Source organism: Hippocampus zosterae, chromosome 1 (genome assembly GCF_025434085.1).
Source record: "Hippocampus zosterae strain Florida chromosome 1, ASM2543408v3, whole genome shotgun sequence".
NCBI classification, from domain to species: Eukaryota; Metazoa; Chordata; class Actinopteri; order Syngnathiformes; family Syngnathidae; genus Hippocampus; species Hippocampus zosterae.
In genome coordinates, this window is record NC_067451.1 from 31,863,321 (window position 1) to 31,886,158 (window position 22,838).

At 44.8% G+C, this 22,838-nt stretch overlaps 1 protein-coding gene across 2 annotated transcripts; it reads right to left on the minus strand.

Annotated features, from left to right (window-relative positions):
* Positions 1-8,971: 8,971 nt before the first annotated feature.
* Positions 8,972-16,303, minus strand: slitrk4 (SLIT and NTRK-like family, member 4). Of its 2 annotated transcripts, XM_052059303.1 has the most exons (3): positions 14,380-15,743; positions 11,202-13,727; positions 8,972-10,933 (listed from the first exon to the last, which is right to left on the minus strand). In XM_052059303.1, the coding sequence occupies exons 2-3, from the start codon at positions 13,690-13,692 to the stop codon at positions 10,785-10,787; spliced, it is 2,640 nt and encodes an 879-aa protein (XP_051915263.1). In that variant the 5' UTR covers positions 13,693-13,727; positions 14,380-15,743; the 3' UTR covers positions 8,972-10,784. The 2 variants fall into 2 exon arrangements, with proteins under 2 accessions (XP_051915263.1, XP_051915271.1); XM_052059311.1 differs by having other exon boundaries at positions 10,790-13,727; positions 14,380-16,303.
* Positions 16,304-22,838: the final 6,535 nt, after the last annotated feature.

Genomic DNA, 22,838 nt, shown 5'->3' on the forward strand with positions numbered 1-22,838 from the left:
CTAACTAGAAGATAGAAGCTTCACATGGCTGACACAGTTCCTACTCAGATGGAATGCATCGGTCTGGTGAAATGGTATTTTCAGTATTGGTTGCTGTTGGTTTGTGCCTGGATTTCCCCCTCAGCTTTAAGTGTAAATAACTTTTCATTATAATTGGCTTGTGTCTTATAACTTGAGCGCCATAAAAATGCATTTTGTTGTCAACAGCATGGGCAGAGGCTGAATGAAGTACGGTATTACAAAAATGGTTTTGCCATTTATTAAAATTCTTCTGCACGGGCTTGACTTATGAGTATGATAATATGTAAGTGATGTATAGTTGTCTGGGGGAAACAAAAACAAAAATGGAAAACACACTCACTGTTTCATACTCGTGCTTCCTAAACATTAACAACTTTAACACAAACGACCATTTCTTTGGAGCATTTTACCGTGTGATAACGCCTGAAGCTTTCTGTAATGGCTCCCACCAAATCCAAATAATCACATAAGCACAAAATCTATGGTGTATTAAGCCGTATTCAGCAACATCCACATGATCACCGAAGCTGCTTTGTCCGTGTCCTTCAGGGGTCAGTTCATTAGTTAGCAAGAAAATCCAATCAATCACAAGGCATCAAGGGAGACCACAGCTCATAATTCAGTTCACAAGGACCAAAGAGAAAAGACAGCAGAAAGACAGAAAGAGGATGGCAATCAATTCTTGGCAATTTGGCTGATTGCCAGAAAACATATTTTTGGTAAGTACACACTATTTTCGGCATTCTGTTGTTCAGTAGTGCATATGTATAGATCACAAGCTATTCAGTAAAAAGTGGACTGTGTTTTCATTGAATTAATAATTATACGTGTTCAATGTATCATAACGACAAAGGTGGGCATCTCGTCAATTCCTGACAGAAGGTCAGTCAGTTCGTCACTAACGTACGCCCGTTTTGTTGACGAATGACGGGGGAAAGTACTGCCAGATTTGGGTTTTTGTACGTCAGTGTAATTATCACTAACCAGGTCAACAGAACTCTCCATCCGTCACTTCACTTGGCTTAGTTTGCTATAACACATAACCGTTAACATTGTTTGAGTCAAATATTTTAAGTAAGGGTATTTATTTGCATATAAACATTTATTGTTGTGGTTTTCTTTTAAATCTTGGTGAAATGGTTTTCGCGGGGCTACATTGAGTAGGAGTAGGACTCCCAAAAGTTCAATAGATTGGTAAATAAGTGTATTTGAAATGTGTGTGAGTTGGTTGCGTGGAGCCACCGCATGGGGCGGGCGGGGTGGAATTGAGTGACGGACTGGCGGACCGGTGAAGTTTACCGACGGAAAGGCGGTTAAACTAACATGACGAACTGACAGACCGACAGTTTGATTTCGTGATTATGGACTGACAATGATGGACGGGTACACAGGCCGCTCACGGTTGATGAATGACGAACCGACAACATGTAAAACGCCCACTTCTGCACACCGGCTATGATCCTGACTAAGAAACTCAATGTATATTCTGCGGTGCTGCTTGCTTTAGGGCAGGATGATCCCAGCGGTACGATAAACCCGAGGCATTCATTGTGTATACTTAATGAAAATAATCGCAACATATTTAACCTTTGGGGATTGCAGGACACAACTGGATGCTCTTGGCTCAGAAGATGGAAATCATTTCAAATTCTACTTCAGTTTTTGGACTTAGTCAAGCACTGGAGTCATCCAGATTTGAAGGCATAAGACGTATAGTGTGGAATAAAGTTCATGTTGAAATTCAAGTTATTGATTCAAGAAAGTAGAGCAAATGGGAATTGCCTCACTACGCAGGGATATTCACACATGCAACATGTGTGCATGCATGATACACACCCCTGGAGACATACACAACCCACAAGCGAATAACCTCAAATGGCACTCAGAGAGCTCTTCGGTTGTCTCATTTACTCGTCTGCCTTTATTGATCTCTCCTAGATAAATACAATAGAATAGAAGCGTATGTAGGTTTGCACACAGAGGAAATAGATACACACAAATCGCCGCCGGTGATACTAAAACAGCTGTTTCCGATGAATTGGGTAACTCCCACAATTACTTTCAAGCCCCCTGATAAATAATTAGGATTTTAATCCTGTTCAAAGATTTAGAAATGCGGAGTGAAATGGAATTCAGCATGAAACAAAATGCAGTGATAATCACCATTTTCTTTTAGGTAAGCCTATCTCTGCTGACTCCACCCTGAATTGGACTGGACTCAGGGTAAATGCTTCATGTCTTCAAATAGATAGATAGATAGATAGATAGATAGATAGATAGATAGATAGATAGAAAGTCTACCCATGCAGGTTAACGCAAGAAGATATGTTTGTGGATAGAATACTGTATATTGGTGGTTTTGTAGAATCATAAACCACTGTAGGGACTTCTATATACATAATTCACCACCAACTGCAATTGTGTGAATGCAATGTTTTGTCATATGCTGGTCAGAGAGTTCACGGTCACGGGCATTTGGTAACTGGGTAGAAGTTATTGCAGTCCCTTTAAGGACCGCCATGTTTAGTTTGCTTGTTTCTATGGAAACTGACTTTCAGCGGATCTCAGTTTGCGCGGAAACTTTTATGGTAAAAATAAACGACACACTCTCTCGGTGTGTGAACGTGGAAATTGTCGCTTTCATGGAGTTTTTACAATTTGCACACCACTGTAAAATTGTCATTTTACTCCACTGTGAATTCACCTGTCCCTCAGATTCTCAAGACTACAGGTGTCAAATTTCAGTTCTTGAGGGTTGCTATTCAGCACGTTTTAGATGGTTCCCTCCCCCAGCGCACCTGATTAAAATGATTCGGATCGTTATGAAGCTCCTGCAGAACCTGACGATGAGATGCATTTCAACATGCAAGATGGCAGACCTCAAGCATTGGAGTTGGACACCTGTGCGCTATACCATTAATGCTGGCAGTCATGACAGAGGTTGTAGACAAGTCAAAATGACAAGTTGCAAGTCAATCCCAGGGCTACTGCATTGATTGGAAATTGATCCCATGCCAGCTGCATGTTAGTCAGGGACTGGAGCCATTTTGTCAACCGTGATGAATTTTAGCAATCTAAATTCAAGCTTCATAAATGCAAATAGGCTTTGAGTAATGAATTGGGTTCTCTTTAATGCACCGTTGTAAACGGATCCGTGTGCACCTAAAGCATTGGTAAAGAGTAATAATTGAGATTTTTCTATTTGTGTGCAAATTGTATTCAAATATGCAAGCATGCTGTCATTATGCCACGTTTAAAGAAAGTATTTTTAACATATAATTCACATTGGGACTTTCAAAAAACGGAAGCATGTTGTATAAATGAATTTGGGAGGAAACGAGGAAAAACTGCACGGTAATTCATGAGACAGATTATGATACTGTGATGGAATAATGACTTTTAGTCACTCAATTATCTCCTTTAAGAAGTTTTGGCACTTGATAATATAAATGCCAGGAGCTCAGCCTTTCACACCAAGCGGTTGCAAAGTGGTATGTGCAGTATCATCAAGTGACATAATATGAATATGCATTTCATTTAATGTTGAATATTAATAAAATGGTGGGGCTACGGAGAGCGAGATATCCATTAAAGGGGGTGTAAATTTCAATTATGATTTTATCCCGTAGGAGCAAAGACAAGATTGAAAGAAATTGGTTCTATATATACACGACGTTACCATTACTGTGGAAAATGTGTGTGAATGCTGAAGCTAATAACATGGAGTATGGAGTTTTTGTCAGGTGGGAATTATTTTATTGTTGAATATAGTCCCCAAAGCGAATCACACAACCTGAGCATTGCAAATGTCAAATGGAAACAATGAGTGACTTTACAAATGTCTTCTTTTGAATGAATGGGTTATAGTTGGGAGAAAAATGCGTCATTGTGAAAGTGGATAAACATCTGGAATGAGAAACAACACCATCTGCCTGCATGAATTTTAGGAATATATTGAAGTTGGAATGGTTTGAAGTGGTCTTGAAATGTGGATGTTGTTCGATGCTGGCAAAAAGAGTAATGCAAAAAAAAAAATCGGAAATAACACGTGAACGATTCCAGTATTCACACAATTACTTATGGCTTCTGAATTGCGATGTTTTGTCCCACTTAATTGACTTTGACATGCATACGCATGTTCGATTTGCAATGACACGAGATTGTAAAAATGCATACTTTTAATTGATGGCTCCGAAATTCTGTGTGCGTGTATTTGTACGGGGTGGAAAGAGTCCAGTGATCTCCAGAAGCATGTAAACAATGAGACGGATTTTATGACCAGCTTTGCCATTTGGTAATACAGAATTACGGTCACACAGCATACTGTAAATCAACTTTGATTCTCAGAGACTCGAAAAATGTTTGGACTGTCTCAAAGAGGTCAATTGGACATGTGAGGTCTCTTCCCTTGTCGGTTAAGAGAAATGTACCATGAATAGTCTGGAGAAAAGAGACCACTAAAACTGAATTGTTTTGGATTGGGTTTAGGAAGAAAAACCCTCCACGACATCAGCAGAAGTCAAGAATACCAAAGGTCCAGAACACCTGGCAAAGGTCCAGGTGTAGCTTTGCCAAAATCTACATGCAAAAGACACATCCATCAGAGTAAATAAAGTGGTTTCACAACAACGTACACAGTTAATGTTCTGGAATCAGATTCTTTGGACAGACAACACCAACCACAGAATGATGGGGTGAGAAATCGACAGATTTCATGTTACGACATGAGTACGTACTGCCTTGCTGTAAATGGGACAGCATCGCTGGTGTTAATTGATGACGTGGCTGGTGATGCAAGCCTGGCAAAGCATCTCCGGGGAGCAGATGAAAAGTGGAACATGTGGCTCGTACGTCTGTGTCGCAGTAAAAAAAGGTTCAATCCCAAATCAGCCCTCTCTGTATTATGTTACTTAAGACTTTCTCTTTATTCTCTTGCTCACTCTCTCTTTCGCCTCACCCCTGCATTATGCCCTCTCGCTACCGACGGTGCAGCCAACGATGCCTTTACACCTGCAGTCACGATCCTTAATAGTAGGAATAGCAATCAATCTGAAATAACAGCACATTTCATACAAACATTGCATCATGAAGTGCCTTTCCACAAAAACAGGAGATGTCTCAATGAGCGGACTGTGAGGAAATTGCATGACAGATAAGTAGAGGTTGAGTAAAAGTGATAAAAAATCAAACAGAAGCGTGTATGTGTGTGTGTGTGTGCGCGCATGTGTGTGTGTGTGCATGTGTGTGTGTACATGTGTGTGTGTTTGTGCATGTGTGTGCGCGCGTGTGTTTGATACCGGCCGCAGCCGTCCTGTGTGGAGTTTGCATGTTCTCCGCGAGCCCACGTGGGTTTTCTCCAGTGCTTCGATGTCATTCCACGTTCCAAAAACATTTGTGGCACGTTAATGGAACACTTTTTACCCTTTGGTGTGAGTGTGCATGCAGGATGGTTGTTTGTCTCTGTGTGTCCAGCGATTGGCTGGCAACAAGTTCAGGGTGTCCCCCGCTTCCTGCCCGAACATGGCTGGGATGGGCTCCAGCACCCCCCGCAACCCTGGTGAGGATAAGCGGATTGGAATATGGATGGATTGCAGGATAATTGTAAAAATGGACTGATATGAAATACTTTAATTGTAAAACATTTTTCAGCCATATCACCCAGTCTGACTAGCCACATTATATTAAAGAGGAGTTTATTTCATCTTATCATTGACCCGTTTATTTGACTTTTTCAAAGTTGCATTGACTTCTTATATAAAGTTGTGTATGTTCAAATAAAATTACCTAAAAGCCTTTTTTCTCTCTGTATTTATTTTCACCGAGAGTTAGTGCAGCCTATCCCACCTGATTTCGGGGCAAAGGCAAACTACGCCCCGAACTGCTCCCCAGTCAGTCACAGGACACACATAGAGACAAACAACCATTCACACCCACATTCAGACCGTCACTGAGAGAGAACCGATCCCACCGTACCCGCACTCAAGTCAGGCGAGTGTACCACTGCACCATCAGTAACACAGTTGAAATGAATGATACATAAAACATTGGTGGTTTGGATTAGCAAAGCATTTGCTTTCTGCAATAACAGTAGAATGCTTTTTTTTAAACTTTCCTTTCACCTCCATGATATCATTTAAGAAGTTTTCTCTCTTTATGAAGGCAGATGGCAAGAGCTGGTTCTCCTGACCAAGGTGTTGCAAGACATTATTTCGAATGACAGAATCTAAAAAACAAAACAAAATTGAACTTAATTTAATCATTAGTCTCCTTTCTGCGGCAACACCTTTCTAATGTAAAACCTTAGTGGCACAAAAAAGGCAAAAGTCAGACAAAGCTTACATCATTTTGCTTCTGGCTTGTCACACGGTGTTCTCGTGAAAGTTACATATCGTCACCTCATGCCTCAAGGGCTTAATAAACTAAGAAAAACAGTGGGGCTCAACTGAAAGCTCAATTGACTTTTTAAGACACAAAACGACTGACCAAGCAATGTTATTTATTTTCATGAACATCACTCTACGCGGTCAAAAAGGCAACCTGGTGTCTACTGAACTGAACAAATGACACATTTAATGAGGCAGCTGGTCAGAAGGTGAGGTATTGCTTTGCTCTCATTGCGGATGCACTGAGTAATTAGTGGTAACTGGGGAGACGCCTCCCCTTTTTATCTGTCTTCCAACACCCACCTGAGCGCAACAGATGCCAAAACCACTACGGTAACATTGCACACTGCAGGCCGACAATAGAAATGTACCGCCGCTGTTACGATTCTGTCAACACAGCTTAGCAAGGTGCGTTAGAGGAAATTTCAAACACCACAGGAGAACAACAATGTCGTACACAGGCGCTCGAAACCAAAGCACAAATATAAAATATGAATTTCAAGAGTCGCTGGTTAGATTCAAACCCAGCTGTCTAAAGCAGGGGTCGGCAACCCAATATGTTGAAAGAACCATATAGGACAATATATATATATATATATATATATATATATATGTCTTGAGCCGCGAAAAAATAAAAGTCTTCTATAAAACTTACAATGAAGGAAACACATGCTGTATGTATGTAGGAGACGGGACTGTCACGGAATGGTTTATGCTAGTCATTCCTTTTTTGTGTGTTCACAAACGCCCCCATAGAATTGATCTTTTAATTGAGTCGAACGAGAAGAGAGAAGGCACGGATTCGGAAGCAGACGTGTCTGTCTTCGTCGAGACTGTTAAAAGCAATAATAAAGTGTGCGTTTAAAAAAAAACACAGCTCTCCTTTTTCAGAGCTGCAACATTTATCTATATCTATTTGAGCTATATTAGCCTCCTATCAAAATATTTTTATTTTTTTATTTTTTAAATATTTATATTTTTCAAACATTTCCTATAAAGCTTCAGACAGTCACTTGATGTGGCTAAAGAGCCGCATGCGGCTCTGGAGCCGCGTGTTGCCAACCCCCGGTCTAAAGTGAACAAAGAAGCTCTTTAAAACGGTTACGTTCCTAATGCACAGACGGCATGCTCCGTTTTGGCCCAAATATAATTCTGTAGCTCACTGCTCCTCTTGCGGTCAATGTCATGGAGCAACATTGTGCCCTTCAGTGAACACAATGCCCTACACCTATCTTTGTTCCTCTATTTATTGTAGAGACGTAGCGACAGGCTGAACCATTAAACACTCTTTCATTAACTGGAAAAAAAGGTACACTAAACCTGTGCATGCACCTGTTGCCCTTCGTACAACAGAAAAAGTCACCATGGCTGCCTAAAACAGGACCAATATACACGTCGAACGGAAACATTTGTGAGGAAATTGAGATGATCCTTGTGTCGATGTTCCTACGTTTTGGGGACCTTTTTTGCTCGGTGATCTACTGTGATATTTTTCCCTTGTAAAATGTACTTGCTCAAGAAATTTGCTTCCAGAGATAGGGATGAAATTCCCACCAGTTTCGAATGTGCTCATCCACAGCGGGGATGATTATTACATTTGGGGCTAGAGCAAAAGTATCGCATCAAACTCACGACCGCACATTACTGATTACAACTAAAAGGCCCCAGCTATCAGACATTCTGCCTGCTGTAATCCAAATATATTAGCCCCTTAAAGAACCCAAAAATAGAACCCTGCGCCAGAGTCAAGTCACTGCAGTAAAACGGTGAACTGAAAAGAGACACATTCCCGGCACAATGCAGTCGATATCAAGTATCCGACTGCTAGCATTTCATTACCAAGCGATATGATTATAAATATGACAGATCGGGCGATGGGGGTGCGGTGCAGAACAGTGAGCGTTCTGTGGGGGAGGACTCATCTAACTTCACTCCCCTTTCCCCACGTCCTTTTTTTAGTTCCGAGCTGCCAAAGTATTAATAATTAATAGGGAAAATTCTCTGCCGTCTGGATGAGTCATCCTTTCAGCTTGGTTCCCCCAAAAGCCCCATAGGTTGGATTAACACAGACGGAATATTTTTTTTTGTTTTTTCTTCCCCGAAATGGAACAAGCATGAATGTTTGATTGGTGCCTGAAACAGAAAAAAACCTTTATACTTGTTGATAAAAGATTTGTGGCACAAAAAGCACACGAGTCAAAAAGGCATCGCAGCTACGGCTTCCACAAAACGCGCTCCAATTATTTGCCACTCGTAAGTATGTTCTTGTATGTCTTCTTTTTTTTTTGGGGGGGGGGGGGGGGGATTGAAATCATCAACACGATTTTAATGTCTCAGATGAACAAGCAGACATGCATTTGTTTCCACCAAAGGGTTTATACGAATCAAACAGAAAAGCTTCATCAACACGTGCATACATTCCGGCCCTTTTCAGATGGCGTCTGTCCGACACGAGCTGTCAGACAATTCAACTTTTCATTTCATTCACCTCGAACGCTGCGTGCGAACCAACCTGACTGCTTCACCCGAACGAGCCGTGCAACATGAAATCAATTGTGGGGACACAATGCAAATGAATGCTCCTTTTAATACTTTCATATTAACAGGATAATACAAGAGAAAATGAACCATTATACAGGAGATTTATGACCGATAGAAAATTGTATTTCTTATACTTTCCAAGTTACATTCTATTTGTTTGCAATAGCAACAAAACAGGTTGAATGTCGTCAGTTGAACTTGACAATCTGTTTCGTTAAAAAACGCGTGGAGTGAAGCAAATCCGTTTGGAATTGCATCTTCTCTTGCAACACGACTACCCCAAACTTAAATAAAACAGACAGGATTTGAAGCCATTTCCTATTTGAGTATTCCCTAATATTGCACATCATCTATGATATGATTCTGCCCTTATCTTGAAGAGCCCAACGTTTCACCGCTCGCACATCAACAACCGGGAACCTTATCAAGTTGAATGCACATTTATTTTGGTTGCATAAGTTCATAAGAAACCTTTTACAAGATGCCGTGGGAGATGTAAGAATAAGGAACCCGAGTGAGCCTTCGCAGACTCCGCCGGGTTTGTCGTGCGAAACAACACGGATCACATTTCACTATTGTTCATCATGTTAACTTGTTAATCAAACAGAAAACAGCAAAAACCAAAGAAACAAATCATCCGTCACGTCTACACGCCTGACGTGTATTAGCTCCGATGAAAGTTAGTTCTTCTCAGGGCATCCCATCCTTTTTTTATTTCTCCTAAGACCGTCATCTCTTTAAATAACCCTGCATAAAAAAATAAACTAACTATGTTTTGAAATTCTTTTACTATGAAGTGAGAACAGACAAGAGGTGAGTTATCACTGACTGAGTCATATTGATGATCCCTTTGATGTCTCTGGGGTGCAGTCTCGAGGGGATGGTGTTCCGCCATACAGCGTGTGTGTGTGTGTGTGTGTGTGTGTGTGTGTGTGTGTGTGTATTTGTGTGTGTGTGTGTGTGTGTGCGCGCATATGTGTGTGTGTGTGTGTGCAAATATTTGTCAGTGTATTTTACAAACCAGTCCCACCAATACAAATAATGTAAGACTTACAAAATAAATTCCAAGTTACGCTTACATGGCAAGCAGCTTTGTACTCTTGTATCCTTGGGTTTTCATGTGCAGAAACATCTCTTGACAGTATAATTGCCGATTCGCTTCCACCCAAAATCTGACATTTTGAAATAGTAACTTGAAGAGGAAACACAACTCCATTCGGAATACACTATATATTAACATGGCTTTTTACACCAAGAAAACAAGTCATGAACTCAATGTCTAAAGAGTTTTGCATTGTTGCCTTCCAATGAACACGAAACTGGAGCCATTGAGGCTTTCAGCATAGAGTGGGTATTCTGCCACGAGTGTTTCGTCCTGAAAAAAAAAAAAAGGCATATAGTCTGCAAGCAGCCCCAGAGAGTTTCCCCTAGAACAAACCAATATCCTTACAACGTGAAAAAAGCAAGGTAAAATCCACTGAGTCATTCTTTGTAACTCATCCCAGAAAGTAGTAAGAACAGATACCTGTACATTTCGCAGCTAAGAAGGACACGATTGAGGTGCCCTCATGTTTTTTTTTTTCTGTTTCCACCTTCTGTTATCAAATGAGAGTGGGAGCCGGCGAGGTATATTTTCAAGCAGTTCCAACAACCATTTCATTTTTTTTGGGGGGGGGGGGGGGATAAAATACAAAAATAAAATCATACCAGCAATATACAATGGAGAAAAAAAGGCGCCATTTCCATAGCAGCAAAAATACTAAGACTGGTTGTTTGTAGGCTGTCTTGTGGTGTCGAGATTACGATTCAAACATGTGGCACGGATGATCCAAATGTCTTTCACTTTAACGTGTATCCTCGTCGATCCAAGTAAAAGCTTTGTAGTATGGAGCCATTTTGTCCATCTAAGCACTGGTCATTAGGATTTTCCAGAAGGCACTTTTTTGCTGAATGTGTGTGCGTGCGAGGGAGTGTATGCGCACAGCTGGCTGCAAAGACAAAAGGGAAGATAGAAAAGAAAAGATTTGGGGGTTACATGATGCGTGCAACTGGAGGGGGAGAAAACCAAAACCAAAGCTGATCTCTTTGAGCGCCTTTCGACCTCTGAGTGTGTCTGACGCTGCTGCGCTTGTATGCCATCACTGCACTGAATCGCACGCAACAATTTCTACATTTTAGTCAGTGCAGTCTGCTCCTCAAGCACCTGAAGGTAATCAGGTGTTCCTTGGAGCTTGGCTTTCAGCTCGTAATACTCACTTTTTCTTTGCTCCACCACAATCTTACTGTGGTTCCCACCTATCAGCGATGCTTTCTTCATCTTTCGATCAAGAGTTTTCTCCGGGTAGCGGATTTCGTAGCCGCCCATTCCTATGCTGCTGAAATCTCTCTTGCTGTCCAGGAAGTTTTGGATAAACATGCTGGGCTCTCGATTTGGTAGGAATTCCTCAAGTTCGTCGATTGTGCTGAGGCGCTTGTTGCGCTCCAAGGTGGAAAGTGCGTCCTTATCCTTATCGCCACAACTGCGGAGGATTATTTTCTGCCTTTGCGAGTCAGCGAACTTAAACCCCGCGTCCATGTCTGACGAACGCCCAATGCCACAAGTGTGGCTCTTGCCGATGTGTTCGATGGTCTGGGGGATAAACGTTTCGCCTCCTAATTCGTCTCCTGGCACGGAACCTTTTTTGCCTGACTTGTGGCCGTGCCGGTGCAGCTGCAGTGACATGGAGCCGCACTCCTGATTCCCCAGTTCCTGCCGACCGGCTGGTTTTCTATTCCGTCTGAGGACAAAGACTAGAAGGCAGAAGGCCACGAACACCGTGAGGATGAGCACGACAAGGATACTCAGGATCATAATTGAGAGGGGCACGGGTCCTCCGGGCTGGGCTTTGCCAACTCCTGCGGGCGAAAGGGAAGACAGCACTGGGGTGGCGCTGGTCAAAATGACCGGTGGCCGCGCAATCAGTTTTGGGCACAAGATCTCGTTTTTCAGCAGCCGCAGTTCTATGTTGGAGAATTGCACAGGGGAGGCGCACCTCACCTCTTTGGCGGCCACTCCGTCCCCGAGCTTGTCTAGCCATAGTTTGAGAGCGACCAAATCGCAGGAACACTCCCACGGGTTGCCCTCGAGGTCTATTTGGGTCAAAGAGCGCAGCTGGTCCAGGACGCCGCTGACCGGCAGGGTCATGAAGTGGTTGTTTTTCAAATTAAGTTTGGCTAAAGAGACGCCTGCAAACACATAGGCAGGAAGACTCCGTAGCACATTATTATTAAGGTAGAGGAGTTGCAAGTTTGGCATGGAGTCAAACGTGCCTGCGAGGACTTCTTTAATGGCATTGTATTCCAAATATAGGTACTGTAGGTTTGTGAGGCCCAAAAACATCTCGGGGTGTAACTGCTCGAGCTGGTTTCCATTCAGATATAGTCTTCTTAGATTGGTGAGGTTAGCAAACACACCTTTCTGGACGCTGACAATTTGGTTGCTGCCGAGGTGAAGTAAATCGAGACCTTCAAATTCGTGGAAATCATTTGGGCTGATGTCACGAATGTAATTGCCGCTCAAGTGAAGTTTCTTGGCATTTGGCGGTTTCGGAATAAGGTCTGCCAGATTTTTGATGTTTCTTTCCTGACAACTGACACTAATGCCAAAATCTGAAGGGTGGGTTTTACAGCTGCAAGGCTGCGGGCATAAACCTGGTGGGCTCCGTGTCTGAAAGGAAACAATCTGGCTATTTCTTCTAAAAGGGGGCAAACCGGCCACAATGCCATTTCCGTACATCTTGGACGAGTCTGTGGTTTTCGGCGATTTTGTGGTCATTGCGGCCGCTGAGGTCGGTGGGGACGTCTGACCCGCATCGGGGAGTGCGGGTGGCATTCGAACATCAAAGTCACTTCCTGTACCCATTGGGCAAAGCTCTTGCTTGTTAGTTTCTTTCAGCAGCCTCCCATACAAGTCGCTCGGCGTTTCACAGATGGCCTCCCCGATAAAAATATTATAAGGCATGTTTTCAAGCCATGCCTTGAGAGGTGCCAAGTCGCAGGTACAATTCCAGGGGTTATCATCCAACTGTAGCTCGACAATGCGGCCGATGTGCTCCAGCACTCCCAAATACGGAAGCTTCTGGATCCTGTTTCCTCTTATATCCAGATGTGTGAGGGAGGCAAAGCGAAATATGTTGTCGGGAAGTGCCTGTATTAGATTGTCATTCAGAATCAGCACTTTCAACTTGTGCAGTTTGTTGAATGCTCCCTTTTCGATGTACTTTATCAAGTTGTAGTCTGCTTGAAGGTACTCCAAGTTTTCTATTCCTTGAAATGTGTCCGCTTGCAGCACCTTCAACTCATTGTTGTTGAGGTGCAGCTGTTTCAACGCACTCATCCCCATGAATGCGCCACCTTCAATGTTCTGCAGCTGATTGTTCCCCAGCTGCAGAGATACAGCATGGGTGAAGTTGAGGAACGAGTTTGGGTAGAGAATAATTAAGAGATTGTTTTGGAAGTTGAGGTGGTACAATGATGACACAGGCGGAACGAGTTGCGTCGGTCGATATACGGTGATCTTTTCACAGTTGACGTACAGCACATTTTCCACCGACAAGCAGGAGCAGGCACTGCAAGTCTCTGACATCAAGTCCGGAGCAGAAGGGTCTGCCATTGGGAGTCCATCTGACATGGAGGGGGATGAGAGGGAGGAGCTTGAGATTGAAGTGGAAAAGGTTGCCAGCAGGAGAATGAGCATCATCTCGGCCATTAAAAATCCGCCCCCAGAAAATCATTTAGTAGCCTCTGGAAAGAAACAAAAGTCAGGTGCATGCGCAAGCATACACACCACATCATGCACACATACGGATGAACGCAATTATCAAACTATTCTGGTCATCATTCAAATCCCGGTTCAAAATTGACTTGGATCTTGATACGGCATTGAATAAATGTTCTTGCCTGAAGATATCAAATTCATTTGAATTATTATTCATGTATTCCCAAATCCCTAAATTAATACGAAATTGTAACAGAATTATTTTGGTTGTGACACAAATCGCCCCATTTGCTGAACAACACAAATGCTTTGGGCTAAAAAAATGAATAAATAAAAAATAGCAACATATGCTCAGGAAATGGAGAAGACACCAGCTGTTGCACACATATCACTGTTTGTGTGTTTGTTTATTTGTAAAAGACACGGAATGTAGACCCAAATGTTGTTCCGTCTCTTCATCATAATCAAAGACTAACCACTATATTTGTCTTTATCACAACGGTCTGGTTTAATGTCAGCACATTGAAGTGATGAGGAAATCATCTGACAGCACGTATAGGAGAGTTGAAACTGTCTCTACTCATAACAGTTTCAAAATGTTTTGGGAAATGCACATTTTTCAGCTGCACCAAACATAACAGATCATGCAAAAATGCATAAAACTAAATGAATACCTACCTAAGGCTGATGTGTCTGACTCCTTTTGGAGACTCGGGGCGGCATTCGTGGGACATGGATGGAAAGGTGCCGCTGAAGCGCTCCCAGCCGCGGAGGAAACACACATTTCACGGAAGCAACAAGGCTTCCCCGCTCCTTCATTTCCATGCAGACTGCTGCACATCAACGGAAACCCAGCTGGCTTGGATCCGGGTGGTTAGGGAGGGTGCTGGGGAGACGGGCGAGCAGGGTGGGCTCCTATTTCACCCGATGCGTCTCTTGCTCACGGGTTGCGCGTGCTTGAAAAGAAAAAAAATCATCCCCACTGCTTGCTTGCTTGAGTCCCAAGGTTGTCCCACCTCCATGGGAACGGGAGAACATTTGCGCGGTTATAAGATGAAAAGGAAAGAGCCGAATGGATTGCAGTAAGGATTGTGAGATGCAACACAAGGGAGGACGGGGTAGGGGGGCGGGGGCAGATTCTAGAGATCTTGATGGCTCGTCCAGCGACTCCTAGGCGTGGGAAGGTCCACAAGGTTCGTGATGCGATGCCACAAGTCAGCCATCCTTGGAATCGTATTATCTATATTGACAACTGGAGGGGGGAACAGGAGGGCTGTCAAAGCCGTGCGTTCGGCTCAGCGGCAACCGATCATCCGTTTAATAAACAGTGGTATGTATGACAGGATCCGAAGTGCTGAAGTTGCGCACGGGGAATGTTTTTTTTTCTTTTTCACGATTCAAAAGGCAACGCGCTCCCATTCATATTAGTGTGAAGTTCTCCCATGTACAGATGATATGTTAGTTTTCCATTCGCTGCACGAATCCCATTTGTATTCATCCTTGAACACTGTCAATTTGTCAGTTGCAGCAGAAAGAAAAAAAAACCGTTTTTAGCCACACAAAAAAATAAGGTTGAGTTATCATTACGGCAACATCGCGTATAATCTTTTTTTTAAATCACTCGTAGGCAACAAGAGAGACAGCACAAACAGGTGCGTAAAAATGAATAATGCAGTTATTCGACTGCTAGTCCGATGCGGTGCAGGTGACCGGCAGCAAGCTCTGCGCTTTCCACCATTAGAAAAAAATACTAATAACAAAAATCAACTCAGAGCAGGAAAGTTACGATTTATACAGCAAGTTGATCCGGAGAGCGAAAAAAAAAGGAGTGAGAGAACGGAAGCTTCGAGTTTCCCTCCTGTAAAAGTGCACAGTATCCGTGTTAGGCGTGTGCTCGCTCCACTCTCAGCCGCATTCACTGAGCCTCCGACACCACCGGAGGAGGATCCAGAGACTGAGAGGGTGGAGGGAGGGGGAGCGAGAGAGAGAGAGAGAGAGAGAGAGAGAGAGAGAGAGAGAGAGAGAGAGAGAGAGAGAGAGAGAGAGAGAGAGAGAGAGAGAGAGAGAGAGAGAGAGAGAGAGAGAGAGAGAGAGAGAGAGTAAAAATGAGCTCACACAAGATCCTCTACAGCAGAATAATTGTAGTGTTTTTTTTCCATCAAGAAAAATCTTCCATATAGGCTCCCATGTGTCGTTTGTCCTTCTGTATGAAGTAGAATTCACCTGTCACTAAGCAAAAGGTGAAGACATTTGAAAAGATTCACGTGCCAAATTGTCCGCTTTGATTCGAGCTGCGTGGCCCGGCCCCGCCGTATGATTCTTGGCATCCGATCGGGAAAAGGGAGGAGGGGGCCTGGGGAGACTGCGCTTGTGTGTGCACGCTTAAAAAACAGGGTACGAACGCGCCTGTGAGCCGCATTTTAAATGGATGAGTTGGGGAGGAGGAGAGAGAGCTATTGTTGAAGAGTGCTGCAGTCAGACCGGCAGCGAGGATGTGGGGATATCAGTCAGTCAGAGGCCCGCTGCATATTACAAGAAGGAAGAGATGTAAGAGGAGATGGATGGAGTGGTGCAAGGAGTACCTGAAGCTTTAAGACGCTTGCTTTAAATTTCCCAAAAGTATGCAAATCTAGTCATGTAATGATCATTGATCTTCGGTGGTACAATACAAAAGTCTCCGGCCAACAGGAGATGTGGTGTTTTGATGCTAGATAGCTTTTTCTCACTAAAATTACCAGGTACATTTATAGTACCCGGAGAAAACCCACGCAGGCTCGGGGAGAACATGCAAAATCCACACAGGAAGGCCGGTGCCAGGATTGAACCCACGACATCTGCACTGTCAGGCTGATGTGCTAACCAGTTGCAGACTACATTTATCTCATGGGACACGAATTCCAGCCAGGTATTATTCCATTTTCTATACTACTCATCCTATTCAGCTAATCGCATTCAACCATCTATGACAGGAAACTGAACCCAAGATTCCCATCAGTGACTCCAGGAGAATTTATGCATTTATAGCACCATTATAATCAATAATCCAGTGACAGTATGTTATTTGAAAATGCTCTTTTTTTGCAGGGAAGTCTTCACTCATTGTGTAGTGCTTCACTTACCTGACTTGTGTGCAGGCAGCACGGGTTCAGTTCCCACTCACCAAAGTCCAGCAAATAAACATCAGTGATTGGTGCATAGTTACACAGGGGACAAAGTCACATTCATCCATCCATCCATCCATCATCTACCGCTTATCCGGGGCCGGGTCGCGGGGGCAACAGCTTTAGCAGGGAAGCCCAGACTTCCCTCTCCCTAGCTACTTCTTCCAGCTCCCCCCGGGGGAACCCGAGTCGTTCCCAGACAAGCTGGGTGACATAGTCTCTCCAGCGTGTCCTGGGTCTTCCTCTGGGTCTCCTTCCGGTGGGACATGACCGGAACACCTCACCGGGGAGGCGCTCAGGAGGCATCTGAATCAGATGCCCAAGCCACCTCATCTGGCTCCTCTCGATGTGGAGGAGAAGCGGCTCGAGTCTGAGCCTCTCCCGGATGACCGAGCTTCTCACCTTATCTCTAAGGGAGAGCCCGGACACCCTGCGGAGAAAACTCATTTCAGCCGCTTGTATCCGGGATCTCGTTCTTTCGGTCACGACCCATAGCTCGTGACCATAGATGAGGGTTGGAACGTAGATCGACCGGTAAATTGAGAGCTTCGCACTTTGGCTCAGCTCCTACTTCACCACGACAGACCGATACAACGTCCGCATCACAGCAGACGCTGCACCGATCCGCCTGTCGATCTCCCGCTCCCTCCTACCCCCACTCGTGAACAAGACCCCAAGATACTTGAACTCCTCCACTTGGGGTAAGATCTCCTCCCCGACCCGGAGGGGGCACTCCACCCTTTTCCGACTGAGGACCATGGTTTCAGATTTGGAGGTGCTGATTTTCATCCCAACCGCTTCACACTCGGCTGCGAAACGCTCCAGTGAGAGTTGGAGAGCCCCGCTTGAAGGAGCCAACAGCACCACATCATCTGCAAAAAGCAGGGATGCAATACTGAGGCCCCCAAAACGGACCCCCTCAACGCTTCGGCTGTGCCTAGAAATTCTGTCCATAAAGGTTATGAACAGAATCGGCGACAAAGGGCAGCCTTGGCGGAGTCCTACCCCCACTGGAAACGATTCTGACTTACTGCCGGCAATGCGAACCAAACTCTGACATCGGTAGTATAGTGACCGAACAGCCCGTATCAGGACGTTCGGTACCCCATACCCTCGAAGGACCCCCCACAGACTCCCTGTGGGACACGGTCAAACGCCTTCTCCAAGTCCACAAAACACATGTACTGGTTGGGCAAATTCCCACATACCCTCGAGGACCCTGCTAAGGGTGTAGAGCTGGTCCACTGTTCCACGGCCGGGACGAAAACCACACTGCTCCTCCTCAATCTGAGGCTCGACTTCCTGACGGACCCTCCTCTCCAGCACCCCTGAATAGACTCCGGCCGGATCTCATCCACCCCTGGGGCCTTGCCACCGAGGAGCTTTTTAACCACATCGGTGACTTCAACCACAGAGATAGGAGAGCCCACCTCAGAGTCCCCAGGCTCTGCTTCCTCCAAGGAAGGCGTGTTGTTGGAGTTGAGGAGGTCTTCGAAGTACTCTGCCCACCGGTTCACAACGTCCCGAGTCGAAGTCAGCAGCGCCCCATCCCCACTGTACACAGTGTTAGTGGTGCACTGCATCCCCCTCCTGAGACGTCGGATGGTGGACCAGAATTTCCTCGAAGCCGTCCGGAAGTCAGCTTCCATGGCCTCACCGAACTCTTCCCATGCTCGGGTTTTTGCCTCGGCGACCGCCGAAGCCGCGGTCCGCTTGGCCAGTAGATACCCGTCAGCTGCCTCTGGGCTCCCACAGGCCATAAAGGCTCGATAGGACTCCTTCTTCAGCTTGACGGCATCATTTACTGCTGGTGTCCACCAGCGACTACGGGGATTGCCGCCATGACAGGCACCAACCACCTTACGGCCACAACACAGATCGGCCGCCTCAACAATAGAGGCACGGAACATGGTCCACTCGGGCTCAATGTCCCCCGCCTACCCCGGAACATGGGAAAAGCTCTGTCGGAGGTGGGAGTTGAAACTCCTTCTGACAGGGGATTCCGCCAGACGCTCCCAACAAACCCTCACTATACGTTTGGGTCTGCCAGGACGGACCGGCATCTTCCCCCACCATCGGAGCCTACTCACCACCGGGTGGTGATCAGTTGACAGCTCCGCCCCTCTCTTCACCCGAGTGTCCAGAACATGCGGCCGCAAATCCGATGATACAACTACAAAGTCGATCATCGAACTGCGGCCTAGGGTGTCCTGGTGCCAAGTGCATATATGGACACCCTTATGTTTGAACAAGGTGTTCGTTATGGACAATCCGTGACGAGCACAGAAGTCCAATAACAAAACACCACTCGGGTTCTGATCGGGGGGGCCGTTCCTCCCAATCACGCCCCTCCAGGTATCACTGTCATTGCCCACGTGAGCATTGAAGTCCCCCAGCAGAACAAGAGAGTCCCCAGCAGGAGTACTCTCCAGCACACCCTCCAAGGACTCCAAAAAGGGTGGGTATGCTGAGCGGCTGTTTGGTGCATATCCACAAACAACAGTCAGGACCCGTCCACCCACCCGAAGGCGGAGGGAGACAACCCTCTCGTCTACCGGTGTGAACCCCAATGTACAGGCACTGAGCCGGGGGGCAATGAGTATGCCCACACCTGCTTTGCGCCTTTCACCGTGAGCAACTCCAGAGTGGAAGAGAGTCCAACCCCTCTCGAGAGAACTGGTACCAGAACCCAGGCTGTGTGTGGAGGCAAGTCCGACTATATCCAGTCGGAAATTCTCTGCCTCACACACCAGCTCGGGCTCCTTCCCTGCCAGAGAGGTGACATTCCATGTCCCAAGAGCTAGCTTCTGCAGCCGAGGATCGGACCGCCAGGGTCCTCGCCTTTGGCTGCCGCCCAGCTCACATTGCACCCAACCCCTTTGGCCCCTCTCATGGGTGGTGAGCCCATGGGAAGGGGGACCCACGTTGCCTCTTCGGGCTGTGCCTGGCCGGGCCCCATGGGTGTAGGCCCGGCCACCAGGCGCCTGCCAACGAGCCCCACCTCCAGGCCTGGCTCCAGAGGGGGGCCCAGGTGACCCGCGTCCGGGCAAGGGAAACCTAGATCCATTTATTTCAATCATCATTGGGGTCTTTGAGCCGTGCTTTGTCTGGCCCCTCACCGAAAACCTGTTTGCCATGGGTGACCCTGCCAGGGGCATAAAGCCCCAGACAACTTAGCTTCTAGGATCATTGGGACACACAAACCCCTCCACCACGGTAACATTCAGTTAACGCTCTATTTTATTTTTTTAATTTGAGAGTTCCACAAAAAAATTTTCATACCAATAATTAATATTCTTATGACTTTACCACACTGCATTCGTGCATGACGATTATGTTTTTGTTTAGGTTACATTGGTTTTGTTCCCTCATGTGCCCCTTTTGTCTCCACCTGTTCTCGTCATCCGTGGCCTTTGTGTTTTAATCAATCAGCTCCCTCAACCCTTTGTGTCTTGTCCAGGTGTGTGTCGTTGTCTCGTCACTTTGCTTGGATTTGGTTCCCTGGCTTCAGTCGGTCTTTGTTGGATCTGTGTGTGTATGTGTGTGTGTGTGTGAGAGAGAGTGTGTGTGTGTGTGCGTGCGTGCGTGCGTGTGAGTGTGTGTGTAATTGTCTGTGTGCTGCTGTCACATTGTCTGTTTTTTTACGACTTTGGTTTCTTGTGAATTTAAGGACTTTGTTTGAGTACTTCAGTTAGTTTTTTTCTGGTGTACCGGTTTGCATTTTTGCTCAGTACATCTTGGTCAGTCCACCCTGCTCTTCTGTGCCCCTCTGCTTTTTGGGGTCCTCCAACTACCATCGCCCAAAACGTAACAGTGACGACATTTAGTACATACATTAAAAAAACAGAAACAGAACCCTGTTGTACACCGAGAGGATCCCCTGTCCATGATAGTGATAATTATTAGTAAGTGCAAAATGCTTCAAGATGCCTCATGAACCAGTCGTTGTATCTTTTTTACTCATCTAGATGGCACTGTTGGTTAAAATAAACGGTTTAACAAATATTAAGTCGGTGTGCTTTGAACCCTGTGTTGCCCTTGAGAGGGCTTAATAAACAGCCCAACTGGTTCATGAAGCTTTAATTTCCCATCACTGCTCATTATAAAGTTGTCCTAAAATCAAGCAGAAATGAATTCACCTCACACCTAAGCTTACTGAAACACATCTGCCATTGAATGCACTCACATGTTTTTGCCATAAAATGTTTTGTTTTAGCCAATAAATTACGAAAAACTTTACAAAATTTGAATAAGATCATGTCAAAATGACTAATGTGAAAAATGCCGTGAAAAGAATGCAGATTCTCTACAATATTAATTTATAATGATAAAATCCTCAAATATATGAAGATCCATCGCAAAGGTCATACAGTATTTATTTTCATCACATAGTTTGCACGTTTTCAGTTTTGTAGTCCTGACGGACTACGAAAACCTGGGTAATTAAATTATAGAGTAAATGTGTCTTTGGTCAAATGAGAGAGGCTTAGAAGATCAAAGTCACCTCGTTTCATTAAATAATTCATGTCAACCTGTATTTTTGCTGAACAACAAAATGCTTAAAAGAAGCAACCCATCAACTGCTGCTCAAAGCAATAAAACACAAAAGCAAAATAGTCACATGCCTTGTGTGTGCAGATTAAAACATGAGAGTCAATGAGAATGTTGATATTTGACAGTCTTGGGCATGTTGCTGTTCTCTGGCTGTGAGTGGCTGGAGGCAAGCAGGCATACTAGAAAATGAGCCAGGCATTTGGCAGACTGCTTCAACCTCAGTTGTCGTTGGATAGTCTTGCCATGAGGCTGTAACCACAGAGCAAACCATTGGACAAAACCTCATCTGTGGGCTAAATCACATTTGTTGTAATAAAACAAAGCATTTTATAAGCACTTAGAAGAATTCTAGAAACTTGCTTTGTAGCCAGTTACTGTAAATATTAGGAATGTTCCATTGCAGAAAATTTAGATCCTACATGTTGCCCTCATCTTGCTGCACAAGTCTACACAAAGGTATGGTTTAATTCCAATTTACTTCAGTGAACTCAAAGCAGACATGCAGTATTTCATTGTAATCTGCAATCCATATTAACTGTAGATAACAGTTCCCAGTAAACTGCATTAAATGTAGCGGTAGTAAATTAAGCTGCCAAAGTCTAAACACAGCCTTGGTCAGAAAATGGCTATTATTCTGTGCTAATGTTTTCCTTCCTTTTCAGTGATATACTCAATAGGAAAAAATATATATATTAATATAATATAAATATATTTCTATGCCCAGATCTAATATTGCCTTGCTCAGTGTCCATGAGGGAAGCGGTTTTAGGTCCTCTATGATGCTGTATTGACTGGAGATGCAGACTCCACTCGACCTTGTCTCCCAGCCCATATTATACAATGGAGTGAATCAAGGCAAAATTCCCGACCCAGAACACATGGTCCCTGGGTCAACTTCTTCCATGTCACTGTAAGGAGAAGGTATTCACTTAGTAATTACGTTATAATTGTGTTTGTGCTTTGCCTGGTAGAATCAGAATCATCTTTAAAAAAAGTTTAAGTGTGCAAATGTACAGATGTCCTTGAGCGCTTTCAAGTGTCTGGTGCTGTGGGATATAGATCAGTGACAATGGTTCAAGTAATTACAGAGCGGGAGCTACAATGATTATTGAGGTAATGCTGTTTCACAGGGGTGTGCGAAATTGCAAAGAGCCACTATACAGGTAGATTTGGATTACTGTTCTGGGAGTTAATGGCAAGAGGGATGAAGCTGTTTGAATGTCTGCTGGACTTTTGTGTGCATGGATCGGTAGCGCCTGCCTGAGGGGACGAGCTGCAAAAGCTGGTGGGCAGGGTGTGGTCAAGTCGGATTTTTCGTGCCCTTGTCTTGGTTCTTGCGGTGTGTAAGTCCTCAAGAGTGGGTAGGGAGGTGGCAATGATTTTTCCTACAGTCCTACCTGTCCGTTGCAGATGGATTTTGCC

Bases quoted from the DNA above. Each gene is read 5' to 3' on its own strand.
- slitrk4 (XM_052059303.1), bottom strand. From the start codon at position 13,692: ATGGCCGAGATGATGCTCATTCTCCTGCTGGCAACCTTTTCCACTTCA. The intron at 10,934-11,201 runs GTGAGTATTACG...TTGTCTTTGCAG, and splicing joins TGTGGTGGAGCAAAGAAAAA to CCAGCTGTGCGCATACACTC.